Genomic DNA, 19,930 nt, shown 5'->3' on the forward strand with positions numbered 1-19,930 from the left:
TGATTCCGAATTGATAGTGGGGCATTACTTCTGAAGGTCTGTAATAAAACTGGATTTGGGGAGGTGAAATGGGCAGTCCTCCAGAGGAGTCGAGAGACCTGCCTTTGCCCCTGATTGCGGATGAGATGAACCTTTAATTTAGACCTCCTTTTCCTCACCTTGACGTTGGGGAAGAAGAGTTATTAGGGTCCCCAGAGCCCTTCCCAATACTGACTCTCCAGAGCAAAAGACCCCTTCTCAGGTAAAGGTTCATTCAAATTCCTCCGGCTGAGATTCATCCTCCGCGGGGCCCGCAATAAGGACGCGTCCCCTTTAAGGCGCCAGCTCGCCGGCGGCGGCGGCCGGAAGTGTTGAAGCTCGGCCTGGCGGCGGCGGTGGCAGTAGCGGCCGTGGCGGCCTCTGCGCATGCTCCGTCGCCCGCCCGCCCTGGCCGCTCGCCGCCCGCCCGCCCGACGGAGACGGTGAGGAGGGGGAGGGGTGGGCGCGCGGGCGCGGGCGCGGGGTGGGGTGGGGGCGGGGGGGCGGGCGCGGGGGCCGCGCGGCGGCCGGCGAGGGCGGGCGGGCGCGCAGGGGGCGGGGGGCTGCTGCCTCCGCGGGCGCCTCCCCACGCCCTGTGCGTGCCGCCGCCGCCGCCGGGGAGCGAGCGGACGTCGCGGCGCCGCGGGGGGGTGGGGGGACGCTGCCGCTGGGTCCGCCCGAGCAGCCGGGCCGCCCCCAGCGCGGCCGGCCGCGCCGCCCGGGCTCGGCCCCTGGCCGAGGGCGGCGGGCGCCGGCGAGCGGGGCGCTGGGGGGGGGCCCAGCGCCCCCGGACCGAGGGCCCCGGAAGTCCTAGGCTGAGGGGCCCAGAGGGGCCGGAGCGACTCCGGACTGAGAGGCCCGGACGCCCAGGACCCCGACGAGGGGTCCGGGGATCCCGGGGTATCCCTAGAGGCGGGGCCCGGGGAGCAGCTGGCCCTTGGATACAGAGCTTGGGAGGGGCCTGGGTCGCGCTTGGCCGGGGGTGGGGTGGGGGAGGTGGGGGGAAGTAGGGGGTGGGTACGAAAGGTGAAGGAAGCCTGCACGCCCGCCCGGGAGGAGACCCTTGGAAGCTTGGCGGGGGAGAAAGAGCGGAGAGTGGGTTCTGCGGAGGGAAGGAGGCCCGAGTTTCACCCGAGGGGCGCATTAGAGGCCTCGGCCTTTCAGTCCAGGGGAAAAGTGGCAGGTGCTGTTCCGAAGGCGTGGTGACAGTATGGGTAGTGTGAGCAGGGGACGAGGAAGAAGAGCTCCAGGGGAAAGTGAACAGGCCCCTGCCTTTCCGGAGATGAGGGGGCGGTAGGAAGACGCCTCAGCCTCCTCAAGTAGGAAGGGGAAGGGTCCAAACCTGTGAGGGAATGAGAGACTGAGGATCTTCTGAAGTATATAGGTAGAGAACGGAACAGTCTGGGATGTCAGGGGGTGGGAAAACCCGTGTTTTGGGGACCGGAGAGAAGATAATTGAGGGGAAGAAATGACATTTCTACTTTCAGAAATGACAGGGGAATTGGCCAGCTGCCTCCTAATTGAGGGGCAGGAACGGTGAGAGCAGAATCTTACCTGAGAGTCCTGGAGAGTGATGATCCACCAGACCAGACTAAGGCGTGTCAAGCCTTGACCTAGTAGGGATGGGGGGGCGGGGGCGGTGCAGGGCTTGACCGTCCAAGGAACAGGAGGAGGTCTGAATTCTCTTAAGATGAGAGAAATGTCAAAAGCACTTCCTAACAGACACAGAAAGGGCCTTGTTTGGTGTCTATTTAGGAGAACCAAGAACTGGGTTTCCTCAACCTAGGGATTGGGGAAAGGGAGGATCAGATCGTTCTAGACTCTCAGAGGGATTCTTCTCCCTTGCCTCTGGTAATGTTACCGAAGTGCTTTTGGAGGACCTTTTCATTAAATGTTTGGACTGTCTTCCCTAATTCGTAAGCCTTTTATCAATTATGGATATTTAATATATACTTAGTATACACTGACTTGATGACTTTTTTCATTAGTCATGAGTCAACCATTCATATTTACCTCAACAAACCTATATCAAGTAGCTAATTTGTACTCAACTTCATTGGGTTAGCTTGGGCCCTAAATTGCTCTTGTCCTAGGCAGAAGTCCCCTAGAGTCTAGTGTGATGACGCTTCAAAGAACCCTTTGTCCCATCGCTTCCCCAAACACGTATATAGTAGTCTTCAAAATGTGACCTGTCCCAAACTTCATTTGCTTTGGCTCTGTCCCTCACAGTGGTCCTGTGTAGCCTTCTTGTCGGCTTTATTACATTTGATAGCACCCTGGATCACCTACCGAATGCGTGAGAAGGAATAAAGAAGGAAAAAATCAAGGAGTTTTGGCATCAAGTAATAATAAAGTTTTAATTTTATTGATTATATTGATGATTATATAATTTATTATAACTTGGGAATTTCTTAATAGACTACACAATCTACAAAAATTATAATACAGTATGGAATAAATACATTCTGGGGTTAGAAAGTTTCAGGGTATCTATTTCTTTTACCTTTTCCACTATCAACTCCGATGTCCCTGCAATCATGTGACACTCATGATTTTGCCACGTTTTAAACCTTAGTTTTCAGGGGTGCCTGGCTGGCTTAGTCGATGGAGCGTGGAGCTCTTGGTCTCAGGGTCATGAGGTTGAGCCCTGGGTTGGGTATAGAGATTACTTTAAAAAAAAAAAAAAAAAAAAGAAACCTTTGTTTTCAGAACACAAAAAATGAATTTAATCTCGAGTAGGTCAGATGTCATTTGTTTAGTTTTCCAATAGTTATGTCAATGGTCATGTGCTTACTCTTGATCAAGGTGTCTTTTTTTGTCTTTGAAAAGAACTACAAAATAATTCTTTTCACGTGGATGTGACATCTTTCCTTTATGTGTGTTCCCCTAGAATTACAGTGTCGTGTGATTACACAGTGAATACTCTAAGGCCCCTTCCATGAAATACCCAAAGGAGCAGCTCAGTCATCTTGCCTCAGGAGTTTTTGTTGCTATAAACAAGAGCCACTTTTCAGTTCATACTCACCTCAAAGAGATGACCTTTCAGTTAGCTAGTGTAGTCTGTAGAGTCTGGTTTCAGGTTACTTGTTAAGAATGTGGTATTTAGGGTAATGAGATATATTCAACCTAAACCTGCTTCTCTAAAGAATGTAAGAGTTGCCATGTTGGATCAGACCTGTGTCTCTTACTGACACTGAGAGACCTATTGTGGATGATTGTAATTATCTTCTCGGATAAACTCAGAAGGTTAGAGAACATTCCTCTTGGGTTCTAAGGAGTAGGAGAGCTAAGGAGTAAAATATGAGTTCCTATTGAGGAAAGTATTAATCAAGTAGTTAGTTAACCACTTATTCAGAGTATTGTAGAGAGGACTCAACCTTAGGGTAGAAGGTTAAAACTAGAAGCATCCTTCTAATTCTCCTCCTCTAACCCATTATTTACTTAAGCTACTTAAAAAATTTTAAACCACTGTTTTAATTTTTTTTTTTAACATTTGTTTATTTTTGAGAGACAGAGAGAGGCAGAGCATGAGCAGGGGAGGGGGAGAGAGAGAGAGGGAGACACAGAATCCGAAACAGGCTCCAGTCTCTGAGCTGTTTGTTAGCACAGAGCCCGACGCGGGGCTTGAACCCACGAACTGCGAGACTATGACCTGAGCTGAAGTTGGACGGTCAACTGAATGAGCCACCCAGGCACCCCTAAAACACTGTTTTAGAATAATAATTTCACAAGTTTGTTACATGCTAAAGTATTATATCTTTTAAATTCATTAAATATGTAATAATAACAGAATAGTGCTTGACAATAAATGTCCAACAAATGTTAGCTGTGATTATTTTAATTCAAGCTTTATTTATTTATTTATTTATTTATTTACTTATTTAGAGGGAGAAGCAGAGGGAGACAGAGAATCTTAAGGAGGCTCTGTGCTGTTGCAGATCAAGCTCCAAGCTTGATCCCAAGACCCTGGGATCATGACCTGAGTCAAAATTAAGAGTCGGATGTTCAACTGACTGAGCTACCCAGGCACTCCCAAGCTACATTTTAATGGTTCAAAATTTGAAGATACCTATTGGTTCAATTATTGTAGGATTTGATAGCATTTGTTATGCCTCATTGTATCCCTTTTTGTCTTTTTCTAGACTCTAAGGTCCTAATTGTTTTGATTCTACTGTTGGCAGCCAGCTGAACCAGTCCATTGATTTTGTTTTAAAACAGTTTTTTTAATGTTTATTTATTTTTGAGACAGAGAGAGACAGTGTGTGAGCAGGGGAGAGGCAGAGAGAGAGGGAGATACAGAATCTGAAACAGGGTCCAGGCTCTGAGCTGTCAGCACAGAATCTGATGCGGGACTCGAACCCACGAACTGCAAGATCATGACCTGAGCCGAAGTGGGGTGCCTAACCAACTGAGCCACCCAGGCGCCCCTCATTGATTCTGTTTTTTATCCCTAGTTTTAAACCTTTAAATTATAGAAGTTCAGATAGTGTACTGTAATATCTTACAATTAATTTTTTTCTCTAGTATGCATCTCTTTCCCTTGTTTAGTTCCTGAAGAGCAGGTACTCTCCCTTTTCATATCCGAAGTAGACAGTTTTGTAAATAGTAGTCTGATATTTGAAAACTGGTTATTGTACTCCTGTGTCATGGGTACTGAGCTAAGGGTAGGGGAGCCGTTGAAAAACAAAGGCAATCCTTGCTCTCCCAGGATATAGTCTGGTGGGGAGAGGTTGACAAAGTGGGATGATGGTTATGACAGGGGTGCTGTAGGTACTAAGAACACAATCTCACATCTAGTCAAGGAAGTCACAGGCCTCCCTAAGGAAGTTATTTATTTATTTAAAGTAAACTCAATGTGGGGCTTGAACTCACGATTCTGACATCCGGAGTCTCTTGCTCTAGCAACTGAGCCAGCCGGGTGCCCCAGGAAGTAATGTTTTAAATAAGTTATAAAAGTTTAGCAGTGACTAGCCAAAAAGGAAGGGAAAGAGAATTCTAGGTAGAGGAAACAAGCGTGAAGGCTCAGGTGAGGAAATATGGCATGTTTGAGAAATTGAAAAAAAAAGTGTGTGTGGGGGGGGGCATCTGCTCAGTCAGTTGAGTGTTCAACTTCGGCTCAGGTCATGATCTTGCAGTTCATGGGTTCGAGCCCCGCGTCGGGCTCTGTGCTAGCAAACAGCTCAGAGCCTGGAGCCTGCTTTGGATTCTGTGTCTTCCTCTCCCCCACTTGCACTCTGTCTCTCTCTCTCAAAAACAAATAAACATTAAAAAAAAAAAAAATTCAATGACAGGAGACCACAATGTGAGAGGAAGAACTATGAGAAATGAGGTTAGCAGCGTAGATGGGACAGATTTGGAGGATTCTATAAGCACTGTTAAGATGCTTGCACTTTAATAGCAAAGGGAATCCTCTGAAGGATTCTGAAATGGGGAAATGGCTTGTGGCCTTTAGTAAGATCACTTTGTCTGCTCTGTAGATCATAGAGTGGAGAGCAAGATCAGAGATAAGGATACTGATGCGAAGCAGCTGCAAAAATTCAAGTGGTAGTGTGTGGCTCAGAATATGGTGGCAGCACAGATGGAGAATGGGGGATGGTTAAAAGAGAAATAGATGATAGAATGGATAGGATTTGGTAGTTGATTAGATTTTATAAAGAGAAGAATGAAAAATAACTCCTTAGTTTCTGGCTTGAGAAAATGGGTGGAGGATAGTGCCATTTACTGAGGAGGGAAACAAGAGCAGGTTTGTGAGAGAACGTGAGTTCAGTTTAAGGTGCTTACAAGATAAATTATAAGAGGCTTTTGGGTACAGGTGGTAGAGAATTCAGGAATTTTTTGAATGTGAGAATCACAAAAGGCAGAAGCATAAGTCTGCTACGAGCAATTTTAACTAGATTATATACAAACAAAAATTGATTGAACCAACATGTCAGTGCCATGATGATCAGGGCTGTGGAGACCAGCTGTTTAGAGAAGCAGCACCAGCCCTCATAGAGAGTATAGTGCAGTTATGGAGATAGAGGTCTGTTCAATTAACGACAATACAGAGCACAGTGTGATAACCACTAGAGGAAAGCTACATGTGAAGTGTTGGGGGACTGTAGAAAAGAAAATGGCTTGGCAGGGCCTCTGTGGAGGAGCGGGCTTTGAACTGGGCCTTGAAGGGAGACTGAGATGAGGGAGAAGAGAGTTTGGGCTTAAGGAATAACAAAGGTCTAAAATCCTGAAGGTACATGTTGTCTGTTCAGAGCACGGGCAGAGGCTGGGTTGGCTGGCACTTCAGATTCTCAGGGAATTACAGTTGCAGATAAAACGGGAAGAATATTTTGGGGCCAAATGAGGGAGACTTTGCTTGCTGTGCTTAAGTATGCATATTATAGGCAAATATGAGCCACGATGTGGATTCAGTTGTCTGATTATCAGTCACATATTCAAATGTGTGTCCACCGTGTCCCTACACGTGAAAGTAAACACAGTGCTCTTACCTGTACTCTTTTTAGTGACTCCCTTCTTTACAACTGTGAGGACTAACTACTGCAGAATATTCTGGGGCCCTCTGAGTTTTCATTAAAATTGGGATGATGCTGGGACGCCTGGGTGGCTCGGTCGGTTAAGCGGCTGTCCCTTGATTTTTGGCTCAGGTCATGGTCTGCACAGGTCATGATCTCACAGTTTGTGAGATTGAGCTCCACATCGTGCTGACATTGAGGAGCCTGTTTAAGATTCTTTCTCTCTTCCTCTCTGCCCCTCCCCTACTTTCTCTATCTCAAAAATAAATAAACTTAAAAAAAATTGGGATGATGCTTTGAGTTATGGTAGAGTCGAGGAGCACATGGTGTTGGACACTGGTTTCCCCAACAAGTCTGCAAGGGAGATGTCAGGCAAGATCATCTCGTCATTCAGTCTGAGGCAAAGAGGTAGTAAGAAACTTCTAGAGGTCATACAGTTGGATTCAGTATTTATTAAACAACCATACAATGCAAGTCATTTTTCTTCCTGTACAGTTTCAGTTAGCAGATACTTATGAAGTGCTCACAAAGTACAGAGTGCTTGGTGAAGCACAATGGCTGGTTGCAAAGAAAAGGTGATTTCTAACTTTCTAGGAGTTTACTGATGGGGTTGGAACTAGTGGTGTGCTATAAATCAATTCTCCAGAAAAAAAAAAAAAAAACAAACCCTGATTTGTAGTGCTTGCCAATTTCTGTGGTGTATGTACTCCCAGCATCACTGATTTCAAGCTACCAACTTGCTGTCACTAAACTCAGATTTGGGAAGAGATGTGCACAATTGGTTCTCAGGAGCAGGCTCCAGCACAGCACTGGGTGAATCACATACACTAAGAAAACCTAAATCAGTAAGTGAGTACGAAAGTATGTCTGGAAAGATCAGAGCCTGTCAGCCCCTTCTCACAGTTCCCATCCTTTTCAGAGGACCGTGATCTTAGAATGGGTAGTCTTAATTATCCTGATGTTCCTTTCCTAGGGTTGCTATCTTTTCAAAACCAGACAGTCACTGATGCTTCTTGTTTCTGACAACAGCCCAGCTATCTGACTTCATGTGAAAGATGGCTAATGCAGAAGTAAGTGTTCCAGTGGGGGATGTGGTTGTGGTTCCCACTGAAGGAAATGAAGGGGAGAACCCTGAAGACACTAAAACCCAAGTGATCTTGCAGTTACAGCCTGTGCAGCAAGGGTAAGTAACCAAAGATTTGGGTAGTCTGAAAAATTTGGGAGGTTTAAAGAGTGGGGAAATTTTAACTTTATGGTAGCTTAGCACAATGGAACATTTAGCATCAATCTTTCAGAACGTATTTATAATGTATCGTGTGCTCTATTTGTTATTTTAATACTTATTACAACAGTAAACTGTGTCTTTGTCTCTCTCCCTCTTCTCCACTGTAAGCTCTTTGAGGGTAAGTTACATAGCTCCCTCTTCTTATTTATCCACACAGTTTAGCATAGGGACTTGATACATGTTTACCGAAAGACAGTGTAGTTAGAGTCTGAGGAGTTTAGGCAAGGCAACTGCAAACTTTTCCTACCAGAAGGGATCTGGACCCTAAAGGATGGACAGATTAATCAAGCTTAGTTAATCAAATAATACTTATCGACCACCTACTATTATACGATATATTACAAAGTGTTGGAAGAAATATAGCACATGGTTCCCACCATCATAGAGCTTGCAGTCTAGTTGTACAAACCAAAAATACATATATGTAAATAAAGAGATCACTTACATGGCAAAATCTAAGAAGTGCTGAGTGTCATGGTTAGAAAGTAGCTTGAATTCAGAGGATCACTATGAATTTGAAAGAAGAGATAAGATTTTTAAATGGTCTTGAAGGTTAAATAAGAATTAGATCTACAGAGAGAAGGGAGAGAGAGTTATTTTATCTTGAGGAATGTATAAAACATTCTTCATAGGATTAGAAATGTTCTTGGGGTGCCTAGCCAGCTCAGTCAGTGGCGTGTGCCACTCTTGATCTCAGGGTCTTGAGTTCAAGCCCAATGTTGGGTGTAGAGATTACTTACAAAAAGAAAAAGAAATGTTCTTGGGCAAACACATAATCCAATCCCAATCTACTAAGTAATGTACCTTGTCTTAAATACTTCTGGAGAAAGATAGTTAACCTCTCTCTTGGTAACATAAAAAACTTTTTAGTGTAAGAAATTTCATCAGGTGCCTGGGTGACCCAGTCAGTTAAGCGTCTGGCTTAGGCTCAGGTCATAGTCTTGAGGTTCATGAGTTCTAGTCCTGCATTGGGCTTTCTGCTGTCAGCAAACAGCCTGCTTTGGATCCTCTGTTTCCCTCTCTCTCTCTGCCCCTCCCCCACTAGCATGCACTCTCTCTCTTTCCCTCTCTCTCTTTCAAAAATAAACATTTAAATATATATATATATATATATCTCCATAGTTTGCTGACATTTCTGAATATTGAAGGAAATATTCTAAGATCTGTAAGGGAAAGTTGATATAAATAATTACTGACAGGGGCACCTGGCTGGCTTAGTAAGTGGAGCATGTGACTCTTTATGTCAGGGTTGTGAGTCCAAGCCCCACTTTGGGAGTAGAGCTTACTTAAAAAAATAAAATCTTTAAATAATAATAATAAGTATTGACATATAATGGATAAAGTCATTAAAAATTTTAATCAATTAAGTGGCACCAAAAGATTATGCATACTTATTCCAAATCACTTGTTTGGGATTTCATTTGTTACATACACACACATACTTGTAGTTGTTACCCTTTGAGGAATGGTAACATGAGGAAGATTCTTTTGTGCATGGCAGCTTTATTTTCTCCTGGAATCATTGTTTCTTCTATCTTTTCTAAAGTGCTCCAGTTGTCGCTTTCCTATCCCTTCTGGAGACAGAAAATGCTTCTCAGCTACTTAGAGACTTAATTATTTTGAAGATTAGTTCCACTTATTTTGTGTGTGTATATGTCTTTTTTAATTTTCCAAATGGCATTGTCTTTTCGGGAAAATTCTCGTTGCCTGATTAGACATCTTTGTACTACATATGGACTCCCCAACCTACTGGGTTTTTTTTTGTTTTGTTTTGTTTTAATTTTTTAAAAATGTTTATTTTTTTTTGAGACAGACAGAGACAGAATGCGAGTGGGTTGGGGCAGAGAGAGAGGGAGGCACAGAATCTGAAGCAGGCTCCAGGCTCCGAGCTGTCAACACAGAGCCTGACGCGGGGCTCGAACTCAGAAGCTGCGAGATCATGAACTGAGCTGAAGTTGGTCGGATACTCAACCGACTGAGCCACCCAGGCGCGCCCCCCCCCCCAACCTACTGTTTACACTGAATTTACCATATAAGCTAGTGCTACATTTTCAGGTTCTGCATTTTGAGATGCCTGCCAATCAATGTTTAATTGATTTCTCTAGTTATATTTTTAAAAATTAATTTATTTTTAAGTAATCTCTGAGCCCAATGTGGGGCTTGAACTCACAACCCCAAGATTGAGAGTCCTAGGTTCTACTGATTGAGTCAGCCAGGGGCCCTGTGTTTTTTAATTATTTGGATATTTTGTTGCATTTTAGCAGAGAACAGAAATGTTGATACTAGTGATAAGAAGTGCAGGTGTGAAATAGAGGTTTCCACTAGGGAATGAATAAGTCACATTATAAAAGGGACCGCATTAAGGAATATAGTCAGTGATAATTGTAACAGGGATGTATACGGACAGATGGTAGGTACATTTGTGGCAGGCAGCATAATGTATAAATTTGTCGAATCCATTTTGTTGTACACAGTGAAACTAGTGTAATACTATATGTCAGCTATACTCCCCACCCAAAAAAAAGGTATAAGCCTCATCAATTTAATACTGTTGAGACAAAGATAGAGATCATGAGGTCTTTAGCCTCAGTCACACATAACCTGATTGGCTACAGATTCAACCATGAGGGAAAGAAACGATCAAAGAACATGTATGAATTGCTGGGAATAAATTGGAAAAGATATTCAAAAGGCAAAAAATAGAGATTTTCTATAAATGTTTTTTACTGTTTATTTTTGAGAGAGAGAGGCAGAGCGCAAGCTGGGGAAGGGTAGAGAGAGAGGGAGACACAGAATCTCAGACAGGCTCTGAGCTCTGAGCTGTCAGTACAGAGCCCAATACAGGGCTCGAACTTTCGAACTGCAAGATCATGACCTGAGCCAAAATTGGTTACCTAATTGACTGAGCCACCCAGGCACCCCTCTATAAATATTTTTAGATTTCAGTATATAGAACTCCTCTTGTATGTCTTTTTTAACTTTTACATATATGATATTTTATACTTTTTCAAGTATGCAGTATATACATGTTTCCAGGAATACATTATCAAGCAAAAGTAGAGTGTCTGGTAATGTTCTCTTGATATAAATACATAGAATCTGACATACTGAATAAGATGACACTTTTTTTTATGACACTTTCATAATAACACTAGATTGGCTTTAAAATATGTCCATATTTAACTCTATTATTATTTTTTTAATATAGATACTAAGGTATCTAGAAGGCTTTTAATCCTAGGAGATTTTCAGCATAGAAGATTTGTTCAGCATGTGCTTTCTCTAAAAAAAATAAAATGGCTATTAACTTTTTCAAATATAATTTCTTACACTCAAAAAGTTGTGGGAGCAGGGGGTACCTGGCTGGCACAGTTGGTAGAGCACATAGTTCTTGGTCTCAGGGTTGTGAGTTCAAGCCCCACGTTGGGCATAGAGCTTAGTTTAAAAAAAAAAGTTATCAAGGGGAGTGAAGGTACTATGATTCCTTCATTGTTCTTGGCTGTCCAATTCATTTTGGATTCATAATAGTTTTTTTTTTTAATTTAATTTAATTTTTTAATTTACATCCAAGTTAGCATATAGTGCAACAATGATTTCAGGAGTAGAGTCCTTAGTGCCCCTTACCCATTTAGCCCATCCCCCCTCCCACAACCCCTCCAGTAACCCTCAGTTTATTCTCCATATTTAAGACTCTTTTATGTTTTGTCCCCCTCCCTGTTTTTATATTATTTTTGCTTCCCTTCCCTTATGTTCATCTGTTTTGTATGGATTCATAATAGTTTTTAACATCACCGGGGACTGGTGATTTTAGTGTACTAGGTAAATTTACTGAGCGTCCTGACTAGCTTTTTTTTTCTCCTGTAGAGGACATTCAATCCAAATGTATTGGAATAGTTCAGTTTGAAGAGTATTGGCCCTACTTTCCCTTTCATGCTCAGATCCCTCTCTCCCTCTCTAGCAGAAAGTTTAAAGCCTATATTATAAGCTCTTTCAAATCAATAAGGTACCACTTAGTTTATGTAATAATCTTAATCTAACGTTCAGTTAATCAGAATTTCTTCCCTTAACATTCTGGATAAAAAGAACTTAACTATAGGGGCGCCTGCATGGCTCAATTGGTTAAGCATCTGACTTTGGCACAGGTCGTGATTTCACAGTTTGTGGATTCGAGTTCCGCATTGTGCTCTGTGCTTACAGCTCGGAGCCTGGAGCCTGCTTTGGATTCTGTGTCTCCCTCTCTCTCTCTCTCTGCCCCTCCCCCGCCTGTGCTCTGTCTCTGTCTCTCAAAAATAAATAAACATTTAAAAAATTAAAAAAAAAAAAAGAACTTAACTATATGTGGGTTTTCAGAGAATTAGAATACAATGATGCAGACTTATTTTAAATCTCTAGTAAACATAATTTTACCTCCCTTTGGTGATTCACAAGGCATGTCACTATCTTACAGTCCCTTAACATTTCAACATATTTTATGATTTTTTACTATAGTTGTAGTAGATATAGAGAATTAAGCTAAATCCATTACTATTCTGAGTTGCTTTAGGAAATTTTTTCTTTTTCTTTTTTTTTTTAAAGTTTATTTTGAGAGAGAGAGTGTGTATGCATGCGAGCAAGATGGGGAGGGACAGAAAGAGAGAGAGAGAGAGAGAGAGAGAGAGAGAATCCCAAGCAGGCTCCATGCTGTCAGCACAAAGGCTGATGTGGGGCTCAGTCTCACACACTGTGAGATCATGACCTGAGCCAAAATCAAGAGTTAGACATTTAACCAACTGAGCCACTCAGGTGCCCTAGAAATTTTTTCTCGATAAAACCTTGTTTACTCATAAAAATATAGACTGTGCCCCTACTTCCCACTACAAGTGCAATTCACTGGTTGTTGAAATTATGTATAAATAAGAATTTCTTTTTTTTTTTTTTTAAGTTTATTTATTTTGAGGGAGAGAGAGAGAGCATGGCAGGGAAGAGGCAGAGAGAGGGAGAGAGTGACAATCCCAAGCAGGCTCCATGCCATCAGTGCAGAGCCTGATGTGGGTGTCCAAATCATGAACCATGAAATCATGACCTGAGCCGAAATCAAGAGTCAGCCACTTAACTGACTGAGCTACTCAGGCACCCCAAGAATTTCACCCTAAGGAAAAAAAAAAAAGGATTTTTGCACATATTGGTCAATTTAGAGTGTGTTTACTGAACTTATTTGAAGCAGTGATTATTCATGTTTATCATAATCCTCATTCACCAACCAACCACTTATTGGGTGCTTTGTCGTGTTCCAGTTAGTATTTGACACAGTAGACATACAAAATTGAATAAGTAAATAAGACATAATCTCTGCTCTCAGGGACCTCTTAGACCATGCCCAAGGGAAGGCAGACAGGTAAACAAACATATAATATGAAGTGTTATATGTGTTGTAACAAAGGAGTAAAGTACAGTTGGGTCAAAAGAAGGAAGTAGGTGATTATACTGGAGGGACTGATATGGAAGGAAAAGCATCATAGAGGCTACTGACTACAAAGCAAATAGATGGGCACCTTGCAGGCTCAGTGAGTAGAACATGCAATTCTTGATCTTAGGGTTGTAAGTTCAAGCCCCATGTTGGGTGTAGAGATTACTTAAAAATAAAATCTTGGGGCACCTAGGTGGCTCAGTCAGTTGAGCTTCTGACTCTTGATTTCGGCTCAAGTCATGATCTCACAGCTCACAGGATCGAGCCCTGTGTCGGCTCTGTGGTGACAGCATGTAGCCTACTTGGGATTTTCTCTACCCCTTTCCCCACTCATGTGTGCTCTCCTTATCTCTCACAATAAATAAAAATTAAAATAATAAATAAATAAATAAAATCTTTTTTAAAACCCCACAAATACACAAATAGATTGGGAAGCATGTTCTGGGGAAAGCAGGAAATAAGAACAAAGATAGAAGGTATAAAAGAACATGACAGTTCTGAAAACCACAAATAATTTGGTATGAGTAGGGCTTGGATTATAAGGTGAGGTTTAGGGAGAGCTGAAACCAGGGGCCAGATCTTAGAGCAACTTAAATATCCTATTAAGGATTTGGGGCTTTATTATAATAGCAAGTAGAGGGTTCTTGAAGGGTTTTCCGAAGGGATTTCTGTGATCACTCTGGTAGGAATATAGAAGATCAGGTGGATGCAAGGAGACTAGTTCAGACTAGAGATGATGCAGCCTAAATTAAGGCAGTAGAAGTGGAAAAAGAGACAGGGAAGCTGGCTGGTGTTAAGGAGATACATCTGGTAGGATTTGGTGGCTGAGTATGTGGGAGGTGAGGAGGAGGAGGAGGGAGAAATCTGATGAAATTCCCAGGCTTCTGTCTTAGGCTATAGAATGCTAGGAGGTGCCATTAAGAAAGATAGAGAATAGAAGAGTGGTTTGGGAGAGGAAAGAGAACTTGGTTATTTTAGACATAATGAATTCCACAAAGTCCTGTGGTACATCCAAATGTATTTATTCATTTAGCAGTTAATTATATCCTGGTGTGAAATTTAGAGGAGAGGTCTGTGCTAAAGGTGTCACCATGGGGGTGGGTGATCACTGATACAAGGGGTATTATTCAGGCAGTGCTTTCAAACAAGATGCAATAGTTAATGCATTAAGTTTATTATAAAAATTAAACAGAGGTCATCAGTGTATTTTATTAGGTTATTTGAGCACATTTCTTAGAAGGTAGAGACATTTAGAGACTTTCCCTGAGGTGGTATCTCTAATTAATGCTAGTTACTTTGGGCATAGTTTTTAACTGGGCTCTGCTCATGTCAATAGTTTGGTTATGAGTCTTTGAAAAATGCAGAAGTGCTAAAAAAGACTGAAGTGTCTAGATTCCAACAAAGGACATCAACTTGAGTAGGTCAATGGGTTCTTCCTGTCTTGAACTGTCCAACAGTATTACTTTTTAATCTTGCTAGGATAATTCTATAATATGACTTAGTCTTATAATTGAAGCAACATTTTATGTCAGCAGTGTTTAAATTTAGGAAGGGAAAAGTCTGATGACAGTAGCAAGAGGAACTTGGCTTTGAGGTGAGGAAAGTTGTTGATTCTTGTGCATGGTAGTGGCTGCTAAGCTGTCCTCGGCAGCTTGGAATGTAAATACAGTGGGGAACTAGTCAAAGCACTAACATAGTGTTGTAAAGCGTATTTATTTTATTCCTTTTGAGATAGATTATAAGAAATTTCTTAACTCCATGCTGTGAATATTAATTTTTTCATGATTTATGTAGTTTGTTTATCGATGGACACTTTTACAACAGGATTTATGAACCTGGGTCCGAGAACAACACAGCAGTCGTGGCAGTAGAAACTCACACGATTCACAAAATTGAAGAAGGGATTGGTAAGTCTTTCGTTACTTTCTCGCCTTTGACCCTAGCTTCCGTGGTTGAAATTTGTTGCCTTTTATGCCTTATGTCCCCCCTCCCATACCCAGTATGCCCCACCAATGCCGCAGCCATCGATTTGATGGCGCATCTAGAGATACCACTAAGATGCTAGGGCTGTCAGTTGATTGTTTAACATCAATTTGCTAGGGTGCTGAAAACATTTTTTTATCTACAAAAATTCCACAAAGAAATTGGAGCCTCAAGGTTGATCCTGTCATTAGAGAAGTTGCTGATGAGGATTTATCAGGTGTTGATTGGAAGGCAATCAGTGGAAAGAAACTGAAAAAACAAACAAACTTTGAAATTAGGCAAACCAGATTTTAAATCCTGTTTTCTCACTTCTTAGCTGTGTGTCCTTGGGAAGGTCACTTCACCTTTCCAAGTCCCACATGCCTACATAGGAAACAATCACTGCCTCACAGGTTTGTTGTAAGAACTAAATAAGATTAAGCATGTAGAAGCACATAGGACAGTGTCTGACACATAGTGTGAGCTTGGTAAGAAAGCTGGTATGCCAAACTTCTTGCAGAAGATTCCTAAACAATACCAGCCAATGTGAACTGTTAGCTCCTTAGAGGAACCAGGAAACTAGAGATTTTGAATTAAGCTTTTGGGGGAAAAGTGTTCAATAAATAATTGATATTTTTTTTCCGTTTTCAGATGCAAGCACTATAGAAGCAAATGAGGATATGGAAATTGCTTACCCCATAACTTGTGGGGAGAGCAAAGCCATTCTCCTCTGGAAGAAGTTTGTATGTCCAGGAATAAATGTGAAATGTGTCAAGGTAATTGTCTTTTCTCCTTGCTGGGGCCTGTTTTGGGGCCCCTTGTTTTCAAAGAGTATAGTTTCAGTACCTCTTCTCTCTCGTCTACCGTATCAGTGTTTTCAGTTTTGTGGCTGTAGTCCCGTGCTGTCACGGTAGAAAAAATTAAGGACTTTGGAGGGAAATTGACTTGGATTCAAGTTCCATGCAGAATACAAGATCTATAAGAGCTGAGAACTCGTTTGTCTTGTTTATCAGTGTATCCCCAGCACCTAGAATGATGTTTGGTATATTTATCAATAAATATTTGTTGAATGAATGAATAAATGAATGAAGTCCCATCTCTATGACTGACTAGCTAGGTGACCTTGAATAAGTTATTTAATATTTCAGAGGCTCGTATGTTAAAATACGAATAATCATACGCACAACACACACACATATTATAAGGTTGCTAGCACATGAAATGAGATAATATGTGTAAAATGCCTTACACAAGGGTGCATTATGGTAGAGGTTATTGAAATTTATCACTGATAAAAATAAATTTTCAGGAGAGCACAATGTGGAAATAATTGCTTATTCTGTCCCCAGTGGTAGTCACGACGGTACCCATAGATAGTAGTCACCCACCACCTTTGGTATCATCCTAGAATCATGAAGGATTGCAGAATTTTGAAGCTCTGCAGTGATAATGGTTTCTATGCTAGTCTTTCCACCATATCTTGAATCTTGTCATTAGGGCTAGGTAGGTTATTTCAGTTTATTTAAACAGCCTTTGCAACATTGAACCCAAGTACCTGATTTAGGGCATAAATGGATTTCAGATGTTAATCAGTATATTAATCTCTGATCATCCTCGTGTCTTCTGTAGCTTTGTACCAAGACAGGGCACTATGCCCAGGGAAGGGTCATCTTCTCTGGCACAACAGGGCAGAAGGCTGGAAGATACAAGGCTATGACTTAAGATGCCATCTGGGCACTTTTCGTATGTAACAAGTAGTTACCTTTCTTTCCCTCTTGGCCTGCGTCAGTTGACCTTGATTTATTTTGGATTTTTTCCTTTTCCTTTAGTTCAATGATCAGTTGATCAGCCCCAAGCATTTTGTTCATCTGGCTGGCAAGTCTACCCTAAAGGACTGGAAGAGAGCCATTCGTCTGGGTGGAATCATGCTCAGGTGAGCTTTTAACAAGCACACACCAGGGTGCCTGGCAGGCTCAGTCAGAAGAGTGTGCACCTCTTGATCTCAGAGCTTCACATTGAGTACAGAGATTACTTTTTGTTTGTTTGTTTGTTTGTTTTTTTAATTTACTAGATTACTTTAAAAAATTAAAAAATTAAAAAAAATAAGCACATACCTTTCAACTGACTTTGGGGCACTTAATCATGGTAGAATATAGATAATTCCATATTTTCTCTTCAGTTTGAAATTTTTATTTCTCTGAAGAATTGGCTTGAGCAACCCATGTATTGACTTTCATCAGTTTGTTCTTCAGTTTTTTTTAAGTTTATTTATGTATTTTGAAACAGAGAGAGTACAAGCAGGGGAGGGGCAGAGAGCAAAAGAGAGAGAGAGAGAGAGAGAGAGAGAGAATCCTAAGCAGGTTCCGCACTCTCAGCACAAAGCCTGATATGGGGCTTGAACCCATGAACCATGAGATAATGACCTGAACTGAAACCAACAGTTGGATGCTCAATCGACTAAGCCACCCAGGCACCCCAGCTTGTTCTTAAAATCCCTGTAAGAAAAGGAAGATTGAATTAAATTAATTCTTCCCAGCATTTAAGGCAAATTTTTTCTAATGTCAGGATGTTAGGATCCTTTCTGGACAGAGAAGTTTGGGAGTAGATGACAGTCCTACTTGAGATCACCAAGGGCAGGCAGAGCTAAGCCTGGTGCTGAGGAAGCATGATGACCATGGAAAAGTGTAGGCTGACAAGTTCTGGGATAATATGGTAAAATGGAGGGTGCTGTTGATAAGTAACAGTCATGCTTAGTGAATGCAATCTTTGCCATCATTGAACCACAGAAATAAACTTCAGACTGTGTAATGCCCTTGAGATGCCGGGGTGGCCCAGTCAGTTAAGCGTCCGATTCTTGATCTCTGCTCAGGTCTTGATCTTAGTGTGTGAGTTCACTCCCCATGTTGGGCTCCATGCTGGGCATGAAGCCTTATTTTTAAAAAATGGGGCACCTGTGTAGCTGAGTCACTTGAGTGTCTGACTCTTGATTTGAGCTCAGATCAGGATCTCATGGTTGGTGAGCTCAAGCCCCACATTGGGCTCTGTGCTGACAGCACAGAGCCTGCTTGAGATTTCTGAAATCTCTCTCTATCTCTCTCTACCTCGCCCCCATTCAGGTTCTTTTTCTCTTTCAAAATAAATAAATAAACATGAAAATAAAATTAGGAGCACCTGGGTGGCTCAGTCAGTTAAGCATTGGACTCTTGATCTCGGCTCAGGTCATGATCTCACAGTTTATGAGTTTGAGCCCCTTGTTGGGCTCTGTGCTGACAGCATGGAGCCTGCTTGGGATTCTCTCCTTTACTCTCTGCCCCTCCCCCGTGTGGGTGCTCTCTCTGTCTCTCCTCCCTCTCTCTCAAAATTAATAAGTAAACATTTAAAAAAAAGTAAAAAACAAAAAAAGGATGTGTAATACCATCACCCCCATCTCTTTATACAGCAAATTTATTATTGCAATCCCCCCACCCCCCGTGAAGATTAACATTATTTGGTAATTCTTGAGCACTCACTTACTGATAGGAAATTTTAAATTGTGGTCAAGAATGGAAAGTGCCCCACAGAACATGTATCAACAGCTTTGAGAACATCTTACTCTTTATCTTTAATTTTTTTTTAAATTAATGTTTATTTATTTTTGAGAGAGAGAGCTTGAGTGGAGGAGGGGCAGATAGTGTGACAGACAGAGGATCCAAAGCAAAGTGGGGTGGGCTCTATGCTGACAAGCAGAGAGCCCAATGCGGAGCTTGAACTCATGAACCATGAGATCATGACCTGAGCTGAAGTTGGTCACTCAACTGACTGAGCTGTCCAGGCGCCACTCAACTGACTGAGCCATCCAGGTGCCCCTGTCTTTAATTCTTTTTAAGGAATCTGTCCTAAGAAAAATCTATAGTGCTTGTAGAGATTCAGGCGTAAAAATGTTCATTGCAGGGGCCCATGGGTGACTCAGTTGGTTGAGCATCCGACTTCAGCTCAGGTCATATCTCACACTTTGTGCGTTCGAGCCCTGCATCGGGCTCTGTGCTGACAGCTCAGAGCCCGGAGCCTGCTTTGGATTCTGTGTCTCCTTCTGTCTGCCCCTCTCCTGCTCATGCTCTGTCTCTCTCTGTCACTAAAAATAAATAAAGGTCAAAAATATTTAAAAAAAATGTTCATTGCAACGTTATTTATTATGTTGAAAGTTATAGTCTGCTTTAATATATATTCAAGGTATATCTAAAGTAAACTTGTGGCTCATCTAAATATATATGAGTATATACTATGAGATATTATGATGTCATTAAAAAATGAGGTAATTAAAAAAAAATTTTTTTAATGTTCATTTCTGAGAACACGAGTGGGGGAGGGACAGAGAGAGAGAGAGAGGGAGACGCAGAATCTGAAGCAGGTTCCAGGCTCTGATTTGTCAGCACAGAGCCCGATGCGGGGCTCGAACCCATGAACTGCGAGATCATGACTTGAGCCGAAGTCAGTCGCTTAACCAACTGAGCCACCCAGGCACCCTGAGGTCATTTTTTAAAAGATTTTACTTTATTTGTTTATTTTTAAGTTTATTATTTATTTTGAGAGAGTGAGTGGGGGAGGGGCAGAGGGAAAGGGAGAAAGAGAATCCCAAGCAGGCTTTGCACTGTCGGTGTAGAGCCCAATGTGGGACTTGAACTCACGAAGCATGAAATCATGGCCTGAGCTGAAGTCAGGCACTTAACCAAC

The 19,930-nt window shown here is 42.1% G+C and overlaps 1 protein-coding gene across 5 annotated transcripts in view; it reads left to right on the forward strand.

Moving 5' to 3' along the window:
• The first annotated feature begins 354 nt into the window (after positions 1-354).
• The window catches only part of GMEB1 (glucocorticoid modulatory element binding protein 1), a 35,691-nt gene continuing 16,115 nt past the window's right edge, over positions 355-19,930 (forward strand). Inside the window, exons 1-6 of one of the 5 annotated variants that reach the window (XM_042954051.1) lie at positions 1,045-1,402; positions 2,248-2,360; positions 7,557-7,710; positions 15,053-15,165; positions 15,872-15,996; positions 17,050-17,153. In XM_042954051.1, the coding sequence (XP_042809985.1) occupies positions 7,583-7,710; positions 15,053-15,165; positions 15,872-15,996; positions 17,050-17,153 (470 nt within the window). In that variant the 5' untranslated portion in view covers positions 1,045-1,402; positions 2,248-2,360; positions 7,557-7,582. Of the gene's footprint in view, positions 462-1,044; positions 1,403-1,654; positions 2,361-7,556; positions 7,711-15,052; positions 15,166-15,871; positions 15,997-17,049; positions 17,154-19,930 lie in introns of those variants that run through there. The other 4 variants (XM_042954052.1, XM_042954050.1, XM_042954049.1 and 1 more) reach the window with 4 other exon arrangements.

This window comes from Panthera leo, chromosome C1 (genome assembly GCF_018350215.1).
Source record: "Panthera leo isolate Ple1 chromosome C1, P.leo_Ple1_pat1.1, whole genome shotgun sequence".
NCBI lineage: Eukaryota > Metazoa > Chordata > Mammalia > Carnivora > Felidae > Panthera > Panthera leo.